General features: G+C 42.3%; 2 protein-coding genes across 3 annotated transcripts in view; one reads left to right on the forward strand and one right to left on the reverse strand.

The window, feature by feature from the left end:
- Window positions 1-1,128: 1,128 nt before the first annotated feature.
- rnf214 (ring finger protein 214) lies at window positions 1,129-5,825 on the reverse strand. Of its 2 annotated transcripts, none has more exons than XM_046036077.1 (6): window positions 5,502-5,825; window positions 4,207-4,436; window positions 3,974-4,107; window positions 3,122-3,350; window positions 2,729-2,938; window positions 1,129-2,139 (listed from the first exon to the last, which is right to left on the reverse strand). In XM_046036077.1, the coding sequence occupies exons 1-6, from the start codon at window positions 5,614-5,616 to the stop codon at window positions 1,357-1,359; spliced, it is 1,701 nt and encodes a 566-aa protein (XP_045892033.1). In that variant the 5' UTR covers window positions 5,617-5,825; the 3' UTR covers window positions 1,129-1,356. The 2 variants fall into 2 exon arrangements, with proteins under 2 accessions (XP_045892033.1, XP_045892034.1); XM_046036078.1 differs by lacking the exon at window positions 5,502-5,825 and adding an exon at window positions 4,641-4,703.
- A 1,203-nt stretch (window positions 5,826-7,028) lies between these two features.
- The window catches only part of snx2 (sorting nexin 2), a 34,537-nt gene continuing 30,767 nt past the window's right edge, over window positions 7,029-10,798 (forward strand). The window contains exon 1 of the mRNA XM_046034697.1: window positions 7,029-7,257. Coding sequence (XP_045890653.1) covers window positions 7,159-7,257 — 99 coding nt within the window. The 5' untranslated portion in view covers window positions 7,029-7,158. The remainder of the gene's footprint in view (window positions 7,258-10,798) is intronic.

Consider the following 10,798-nt stretch of genomic DNA (forward strand, 5'->3'; position numbering starts at 1 on the left):
CATTCAAAAATGTGGGGGAGATTCACAAAGAGTGGACTGCAGCTGGAGTCAGTGCTTCAAGAACCACCACGCACAGACGTATGCAAGACATGGGTTTCAGCTGTCGCATTCCTTGTGTCAAGCCACTCTTGAACAAGACACAGCGTTAGAAGCATCTCGTCTGGGCTAAAGACAAAAAGGACTAGACTGCTGCTGAGTGGTCCAAAGTTATGTTCTCTGATGAAAGTAAATTTTGTATTTTGAAAATCAAGGTCCCAGAGTCTGGAGGAAGAGAGGAGAGGCACAGAATCCACGTTGATTGAAGTCCAGTGTAAAGTTTCCACAGTCAGTGATGGTTTGGGGTGCCATGTCATCTGCTGGTGTTGGTCCACTGTGTTTTATGAGGTCCAAGGTCAACGCAGCCATCTACCAGGAAGTTTTAGAGCACTTCATGCTTCCTGCTGCTGACCAACTTTATGGAGATGCAGATTTCATCTGTCCAACAGGACTTGGCACCTGCACACAGTGCCAAAGCTACCAGTACCTGGTTTAAGGACCATGGTATCCCTGTTCTTAATTGGCCAGCAAACTCGCCTGACCTTAACCCTATAGAAAATCTATGGGGTATTGTGAAGAGGAAAATGCGATATGCCAGACCCAACAATGCAGAAGAGCTGAAGGCCACTATCAGAGCAACCTGGGCTCTCATAACACCTGAGCAGTGCCACAGACTGATCAACTAAGTATTGAATGCTCTACATGCTCATACTTTTCATGTTCATAGTTTTCAGTTGGCCAACATTTCTAGAAATCCTTTTTTTGTATTGGTCTTAATTAATATTCAAATTTTCAGAGATACTGAATTTGGGATTTTCATCAGTTGTCAGTTTTAATCATCACAAATGAACTAAACATTTGAAATATATCAGTCTGTGTGTAATGAATGAATATAATATGCAAGTTTCACTTTTTGAATGGAATCACTGAAATAAATTCTCTATATCTATATCTATATAATTAGACTATATATTCCAACAACCAAAAAATGTGTCTGTGTTTCCGCAAGGGCGGAGCTTAGCAGTTTCTCCACACACACCACCAGTTTCTTGTTAAGCTGCATGTGATAAGACAACAATTAATACTGTTGCATTAAGAAGATTAGTTTTATTAAACTGAAAAGATAGATAGAGCAAATAGGTTTTATTACAATTCACTTTTCTTAATGATCTTTCTTGTAGGTTGTATTACAAAAAAAACATCCACTGAAAAACCACATCTGTATTAAACAGAACCATATACTGCTGAACGTACAAGAGTCATTTCTGGAGTGGAACTGATTAGAGTCATGGTTAAACTTTCACCACCTGGTGTTCTCTGTCACTTCCCCGGACAGAAGGGACAGGAGTTGTTCTTGCTGGACTGCAGCCACACTCTGATGCAGTCTTTGTGGATGGCGTGGGAGCAGCTCAGTGGGTGGCGGCTCTCTGGATCCACGTGGTTCTGGCACATCAGGCAGAGTTTACGGGCCCCTACAGCCTGACCTCCACCTGCTGCTGCTCTCTGCGGGGGAGGTGTCGGCCTTTGGATGGGGCCCAGGGGCGTGGGCCGGCTGATGGGACCCGGGGCCGCCCTCTCATTCTGTGCCAGCTTGATGCGGACCTGCTCAATGACCTCTTCCATGGACATGCCAGCCAGTGTACCACGGGAGCTCTTCACCTGCTGGAGCAGCGACGTCAGCTGAGCCCTGTTGCATTGTGGGAACCGAGTGCCAAGCTTCTCCAAGACCTTGTCTAGTTTGCCGGCGGGGGCAGAGGTGGCAGCGGCAGCAGAGGGAGGCGGGGAAGGAGCTACAGAGTGGATGGGCTGAACAGGAGGGGACGGCGAGAGACTGAGAGGGGGAGTCATCACCCTCATCGGAGCTCCTATATGGGGCTGTAACTGGTGCGGAGGTTGCTGCTGTGGTGGGAGGGGAGGTTGGAACTGTTGATGGGGTGGTGGGTGGTGGTAGCGGTGACGGTAGTGGGGATGGTGTGGAGGCGGGTACTGGTAATAGTGTGGCTGTCTCTGGGGAGGGAGAGGACGGTTCACTAGGTTTGATGGCGGTGGCATGAACTGAGGGCGGACCAGTGGCTGCATCACCTGATGAAATCTCAGGTCAGCCTGAGGGAGAAAAGAAGTGGCGTTAAAAATAAGCTAAAATTAAATGAGGGAAAACCCCTTCAGCCCTGATACACTTTTAAAAAAGGTCCTCTTAAGTAGCTTCAACATAATAAAAGAAATATTTTTCACATTAGATTTATTGCTTAAGTCATTTTTTAAAGCAAATATTCTCTGGTTCCAGCGTCTCAGGATTTGCAGCTTATCTCCATTTTAAAATCTATTGTCAATATGTCAAATCTGGTTATGGATTTGATATGAATATGTATTATGATCTAGTAATGTTTTTGTTTACAATAACCAGACAGGAATACCTGTTTTGGGTAAGTGTAATGAATTAAGTTCCTGAAAAATAAAGGCAGAGCATCACACACACACACACACCAAAATCCACTATACTGAATATTGCCATAAAGTGCTGCTCACCGAACATGGTCTAATGCCCTTGTAGTTCCTTGTTGTTGACCTTGTTCTTATGAAGGTTGAACATATTATAAAGGCACTTTGAACAAAAGTGTAAAATAATGTAACCACCAGAGATATTAAAGAGAATGTCACCACGGTATAAACAGTAGCAGTAGTTTCGTCTTACCATGGGCACCTGCGGCAGAGACGGCACATTGATCCTGGGGAGGGACTCTAACTCTCGACCCTGCTGGAGCTGCTGCAGAACCTCCTGGAAACGGCTCTGGAGCTCGGCCTGATTCCTCCGGACCGCACTTTCCTTCTTCTCCCACTTCTGCCTCTCATGAGTGTACTGCTGCGGAAACTCCAACCTGAAAGCGTTCAGATACTGTCCCACCTGGGACAGGTAACCGAAAGATCCGTGTCAGAGCGGCTGCGGGGCTTCATGTTCCCCGCATCTGGTCTTTTTGATCAGTTGTTCATGTCTATCATTGGTTTGATATGATGCGATTTAAATTTTATGTTTGTCTTTAATATGTTTAGTCACTGAATATCAGATCAAAGCTCTGACTGTCTGTACCTCTCTCAGCCAGGCCTCGATGTGAGCCATGGCGACGTCTCTCTGCTTTTCCACGGCGGCAATCTCATCCTGTAAGGCCAGCAGCTCGGCCTCCTGCGCCTCCTTCCTCACTCGCTCCATCTCCTGCCTCAGCTCGTTCAGCTCCTCCTGCCACCTCCGCTGCTCCTCACTCTGCTCCTCTATGAGAGCCGTCAGCTTCTTCTCGTTCTCCTCCAGCTCCCTGGCATGCCTGAGCAGAGGAGGCAAGACGAGGAAGAGTGTGAGGGGCAGTTCTCGTGTTTGTAAAACTACAACAGCTGTACTACTGAAATTTATCTGAGTAGAGAACTCCAACTGTTTTGTGGTTTTTTTTGCCCTTTAGGTTTTACATTTTTATCTTCTCTTTCTTGTTTTGTTTATCAGTCAGTTGATCTACAGAAAATGAATCAGCAACTATTTTGATAACTGGTAAATTTTTTTAATCCATTTTAAGAATAAATGCCAAAACTCTGGTTCCAGCTTCTCCCATAAATATGGGTTGGTTTCCTTTGTCTTCTGTGATGGTTAACTGACTGTATTTGTAGTTTGGTATTTCTGGTGCAAGTCTCAGTTTCTAGCCTGTCACGCTGTTCTCCTACTCAGCTTAAAGACAAAAAAAGTGCAGTGATTTAACTGAAAAAATTTATAAAATTATAATTAATAATTCGCCTTGCAGACTTCTCAACGGATGCTTCGAATCAACAGTTTTTGTGTTAGCTGTAGAAAAGCATTTCAAAAGTGACATATGAATAGGCCTCTGAACTAGAAAATATATTATCAAATTAAATTCTACCATCCCTTGCTTTTTCATTCATTTATCTCCACTGTGTTTACCTGTTCCTCTCCTCCTCTGCTCTGTTCTTCTCGGAAGTCAAATCCTGTTTCTTGGCCAAGAAATTCTTCCTGGCGGCCTTGGAGTTGTTCAGCTGCAGTTTAACTCGCAGGGACTCCAGTTTGTCCAGAAGAGCCTGAAAACACAGTCAGATGGTAGAAAACTTATTGTGTCTTGTTTGTGACCACAGTGCTAGGGTACCTTTAAACTGTGTGTGTGTGTGTGTCAGTCTCACCTGGTGCTGGCGGGTGGCTTCCTCCTTCCTCTTCTGCAGTTGCTGTTTGTGTTTCTCGTGTGAATCTTCCTCCTCGTCCTGCTTCCTCATCAGACTTTCGTACTGCTCTTTCAGGCTGGAGCTGTACTCCAGCATGGCCGCCACCTGACTCTCCCAGTCCGGCTCCGTGTTGACGCCCAACTCTTTTGTCGTGCTGTCCGTCTGCACAGCCTGCACCTTCTGCAGCAGGTCTAGGAAAGGAAACAAGGAGAGGACAAAACCAGTAAACAAGAGCAGAAAAATGGCTCAAAAATATTAAAAATATAAAACTGTCAGTAAATAAAAGAGTTGATGATCAGCAAACAAGGGGGGCGAACAACTGAATAAATTAGATAACATCATAATGATTTCAAGACTGGGGCTGTATTCAAAACCACCTACTACATACTACTCACCCCTATGTCCTAGAGAGCTGAAAGTTTTTCAGCACATCTATTGATGTGTGACAAAAGGTTGCCTCACTGCAACCTATGGTCAAATTCAAAAGACAGTCATTCTATATTTTTTAGAATATCATAAATCAATTAGGCTAACATCTGTATCTCTACAAATCTTTGTTCAAACGCTACCAAAATCGACAGACATTCTCTAGCTGTAAGATATCAAATGTTTCAAAGGGTTATTACATCGGTCAAACTCTGAGTCTGCAGTGATATTCAATATCTTGCTGTAACTTGTAAAGTCTGGACAACAGTTTCCTTGTTGCTAAGTGTTGGATCAAACACAACCAAAATAACTGAAAAATCCCCCAAACCAGCAGAATGATGTGTGATTTTTTCAGAATTTATCACCAACATTTACACTGTTGGAAGCGTTTTAATTTAAAACTGACAAAAAATCTCCAAGTCTGTCACATGTGATGTCACTGCCTCAAGTTCTAATCAGGAGCTCAGTCAGTTGGGCACCTAACATACTGAAGGTCCAGGGTTCCTCTTATTTGTCTCTGCTAAAACAGTTTGTGCAGCATAAACCTTAAAACTGAAACACTAAGTTTTGCAGGTGGTTTTAACATTTCACCCGCTGTTCAGTCACATATAATGACATTCTGACCTCAAGATGATGCTAGAAAGATATTTCATCACTTTAATGTGCATCTGGACGTCTCCTTTGAAAATGTCAAATGTCGCATTTTTCAAGACTTGCTTGGATCCCGATCATTGCCGCTTGCGGCTATATTTAAAAGTAGATGTAGTGACACACGTGGACTCCGTTATAGGAAGTATTTCCTGTATGAACTAAATGTGACATGATGTTACCTTCCATGGTCATGCTTGCTAGCGTTAGCTCCAGGTCTTCCTCCTCCTGTGTTAAATGTTGGACTTCGTACTCCTCTTCTGAGGCCACGCTAGCTTTTTCTCCGCTAGCGTCCATGCTAACAGAACTACAAAACTGAAAATGATACTTAAACCCTGCTAGGTTTTGTTTTCTGTCCCGACCAGAGCCGAGATAAACACAGTGTGTTAACAGTTAGCCAAACAACTAGCTAACAATGACAGCAGCAACACTCTTTAAAACGACGTTTTAGCTGCTGTTAGTCCACTTTCCAGTTACCGCCAGTGATTGGCTAACTGTTGGGAAGTGACGCTGTGTCGCGGAACATGCTCGACACAAAGATCGTCTATATGTAAAAAAACAAAAAAACAAAAAAAAAAAAACAACAACACTCTCTCCCACTTTATTGAACATTGTGGAATAAGGAGTTTCTACAACACACCAGGCAGTCGTAGAATTGAACTTAAAAGTAAAAAAGTTAAAGTAATTAAAAGTAAAATAAATAAACATCCAGATTGTTTATGTTAGAATGGGCTCACAATGGTCACAATATGCTACTGAGGTTGAACTAATCTATACCACAGCATGTGCTTGTAAAATACTGATCTGAAAAGTAACTAAAGCCGTCAAATAAATGTAGTGGAGTAGAAGTATCATAAAACGAAAATACTCTAGTAAAGTATCTCAACATTGTGCACTTAGTTACTGAATTGATGTACTTTACTACACAGATAAAAAATATTCAACTAAGTGATATGTTAATAGGTATTGAGTTTATTTATAGTTAAATTTTTCAGTTTTACTTCCAATCATCCTAAGTGTCACCATCATTTCGGCAAATAGGACATGTTACATTGTTTGGTGTGTGACATGTTAGCTATTGTGATTCTAAGTTCATTAGTCCAAAAAAACCCCCCAATGAAACTACGCCCCATGTAAAATTTGGGACATACCTTAATAGTTGGTAAAATGTTCTGATGTTACTTTTTCACATTTCCTTGTTCATTACTATTCATTTACCAGTGTAAATATATTTTCCATTTAATTCTTATTGTGATGATCTATAAGACCATTTCAACCCCCCTGCTCATTGCACATAATGCTATATGATTAGGAAAAATACTAAATCGTCTTTTAAATATTATTCGGGGGTTTAACCAATTTTAAAATTTGAATAGTTTTGTTTCTCTTTTAATCTAATTGTTATTCTGTAAATTATTATAAGTTTATTATAATTATTATAAGTTTAAAACAGCCCAATTTAGATATATTGAGTAGCTCTAGGGAAAGAAACACCATGTCTAATTATCTTGAATTTTCACAATGTAAAGGTCTCTTAAGGCCAGGCTTAAACCCCAAATTCCCAGAAAAACCGAAAGTAGAAATGTTTAGGTAGCGTCAAACTACAATCGCAGGAAAGAGCGGCAGAGTGACACTCTTCTCTTTTCCCTCCTCTCTGACTCCCATCGGGACTCCAGTCAGTCACATGACAGAGCTGGGAAAACCTCCTGACTCCCCGCTCTCCCTCCACTCTGTCAGTCGACTGTTTTCCCTGTCTGTCTGTCGGTGTGTGTGTGTGTGTGTGTGTCTGTTAGCTAGCTGTTAGCTATCATCAGCGTCAACGCCAGGAACGACGCGAACATGGCGGACACAGCCAGGGACTCTCCACCGGAGAACACCGACTTCCAGGAGCTGGAGGACGGGGAGGACCTGTTCCCGGAGCCGGCTGCCACACGGGAGGTGAGGAGGTGGAGGAGATGAAGGGAGGCCGAGGGGAGATGTGGCAGGCAGGGCGTGATGCTTCCAGTTGACAACAGATGAAAACTTGAGGAGGGGAGCGGGTAGGAAGGAGGCCTTTTAAACGGTGAATATTTGAATGAGGTTTGGTGCGTGTAGAAGCTTCTTTCCGTTTTATTCATCCCTGCACTGTCATCATTTAGCAAGGCCGTTTAAACGCAGAAATGCTGTGAGTAACAACACAATCAGTGGCCTTCAGAGCGACAGTTACAGGAGCTGAGGAGGGTCATGTTTGCGCAGAGAAAAACGCAGTGTGTGTTTGCTCGCCGTCAGGTGACAGTCACACAGGTGTGGGTGAGGGTGGCAGATTCAGGTTTCTCCGTTGTTGTGTTTATGCTTTTTTTGTATTTTTGAACTACTAAAAGACGTTTAGGGAAGAGACATAGTCCCACAAACTGTCTATGTGATGCAAACTGTTGATTGTATTGACTTTCTTTTGACAGAAAACCTCATAAACATGTTTCTGCTTTTAAGAAGCAACGATGAAACTTTGAATCATTGTTGACAGAAGATATTTGACAGAGGTTACAGCTTAATAATTCTCAATATATTTCCACACACCATGAAGTTAATAGCAGTAACTTTTTTAGTCCTCAGTGCTTTCTAACACGCTGCCAACAAGCTCCCTAAACCAAAAGTTTAGGTGTAAATAAAGCACATCACACCAACACAACTCTTCAGCAAACTAGCTCTAAGAAGAAGCAAAGAGTAAATAATGTACAATGTAAATTCTTTAAAAGAACTATCCTCACTATTGATATTATGGCAAAGGCTGCGAAGAGACCAATAAAGACAGCGACCCAGCATGTGACCCTACAAGAGTAAATATCAGACTGGCTTTTAAACGTGGGGTGAGTTAAAATAGCTGAAAGGCTGCAGGACGGAACACTGGAGCGTGACAGGTCGCCAGTCCATCGCAGGGCCACACATAGACAGACTCACACTCACATCCACACCAAGGACAATTTCGGAGACACCAATTAACCTATCCTGCATGTCTTTGGATGGTGGGAGGAAGCCGGAGCACCCGGAGAGAACATGCAAACTCCACACAGAAACCCACAACCTTCTTGATGTGAGGTGACCGTGTTAAACACTGCACCACCGCGCTGCCCACGAGAGATACTCTTAACACTTGAATTTTTGGTATTCTTTGGTACAGAATTGGATTATTTTAATACAGATCAACAGCACTAACTGGTAAAATCGGCAAACACTCTTCCTATTTGACTTATTTTTTTGTGGGGAAAAAATTGTTTTATTGATCCAATATGTTCTCCTTAAATACAACATGTTCAACTGCAGTCATGTTGACTTGACACTCACGCTAGCTTGCATTAGCTAACCAGGCTTCTTGTAGGACTAAAGGAGGACTAGAGCACTGCTGCAGGTTCTTCTTTAAATCGCAGCGTCTGCCTTGAACGTCTCTTTCAGGGAGATTAAATGGTTTATACTTTTCAAACGTCATTAATTTCTTCCAATATTAAAGAGGTGATATTATACTTTTTGGCTTTTTCCCTCTCCTTTATTGAGTTATATCTCTTTTTTGTGCATGTAATAGGTTTGCAAAGTGAAAAAGCCCAAAGTCCAGTCCAAAGTGAGTTCCCATCTCCCACAGAAAACTCTGCTCTGAACTGCCTGAAAACAGCTCGTTTGTTGTCCAGCCGCTTCCCTTTCATCAAAGCTAAATGCGCCTCATATAACGCTCGCCAAGCGACTAGTCCGACACGCCATCAAAAACACTGGTGGAAAAACAGTGAGCTGCAGCACACACCTCTCGTCTCCCTTCCAAACACTAGCTACCCTTCAGGCAGTCAGTGGACATAAAGTTGTTAATGTGATGTAGAGACAGAGCTCAGTTAAAACTTTATGGATGAAAAATACTTTTGTTACAGATTAATAACTCACCACTCTGAAACTCTTGCTCCAGTCCATGTTGCCAAGCTGGTCGGCAACATGTAGCCTACAACTGAATCGAAGCTGTTTACTATCTTTTCGCTGACCTGCCCTTCTTTACTTCTGATTGGCTAGTAGTCCTTAACTAGGAACTGCGCATGTGCAACTCCCAACAAAGATCATTTAGAGACAAGATGTATCACTCCATAGCTAAAACGAAGCCTTCAACACAGGGTGAAAAGAGGAGCTGCAGTAATGTGCAGTATGACAAAAAATATGGTGTTTTTTGAAAATTAAACCATGTAAACCTGTTCTGGTACAACCCCTAAATAAGATAATGAACCTGAAAATGAGCATAAAATGACCTCTTTAAAGCCTGAACCCACCACGATGCTTGTTCCCAGATGTTTGACCCCCTGAGAGTAACCCTCCGAATATAAATAAGCAGGTACAGAAACGTAATGAATTAATTGACAGTTTCTATCAGAACAATATACCTCAACAACAGTTTGTTCTTGCAGTGTCAGCTCACCAAATTACATGAGTCAAAATTCTGCCACCTAAAACCAGAACTATATGCATGGGAAGATACTAGGGGTGTGCATCTTCACTGGTCTCACGATTCGATTTGATTCCTCGATGCATCACATACATCACCTCGAGGGTGGGAATTTCTAGGCACCTCATTACGATTATGAGGCTACGATGCGATTATAAAACGAATTGGATAAAGATGTATTTTTCTCGCTGTTTGACTACTTGATACTTTTAAAGCAAAGTATTTGTAACAATCCAAACAAGTAGGTTGTAATGAAATGCAGATATTTAATGTTACTTCATATAAATGTGGCTCACATTGCATAGCATTATTACATTGTTACAGCATTATGTCTCGTCTAGTGTAGTTACATGTTTGTGTCTTGTCTTGTAAGTTGATTATTGTAATCTTGTATTGAGCACCGTGGGCCTTGAGCAACGGCATTGGGTTCATTGTGTACTCGATATGTGAATGAATGACAACAAATGAAATTGAACTAGTAGCCAAAAAACGTCCTGCTCAGTTTCCAGACTGCAGTCTGAAGAGGAGATGTTAGCTAGCGTTAGCGGTAACTGCCTTAATTTATCCAGCAGTTGGAAAACAACAGACAGTCTTTAATTAACGGACGCGTTAATTAAAGACTGAAACGTAGCGCTCATGTTTTCCTCTGCTCCGCTGTTTTCACCGTCCTCTACTGCCCCCTGTCACGTAGCTGTCCCAATTATTTTCCACACCCGCTAGTTGTAAAAAATCTTTTCTCCGTGTGGTTTGGGTGAATTGACCCTTTAAGGTTTGAGCAGGCAGACGGAGTGGAAGAAGAGTGAGACCTCTGTGTGTGAACATATCTCAGATTATCCGTTTAAAACAGTTTATTTGAAAGATGCTTATTCTTCAAGTGTGTTGTAAGAAACAAACTGCAACAACTGTGACACACAGAGGCATGTTTTTCTCTTTTTGTCATGTCAGCACTTTGGATTTCAGTCCTGGTGATGATTGTCTTCCTTGAGTGTCACAACAGTTCTCTTCAGTGATGTGTGTGTGTGTGTGTGT

Source organism: Micropterus dolomieu, linkage group LG21 (assembly GCF_021292245.1).
Source record: "Micropterus dolomieu isolate WLL.071019.BEF.003 ecotype Adirondacks linkage group LG21, ASM2129224v1, whole genome shotgun sequence".
NCBI classification, from domain to species: Eukaryota; Metazoa; Chordata; class Actinopteri; order Centrarchiformes; family Centrarchidae; genus Micropterus; species Micropterus dolomieu.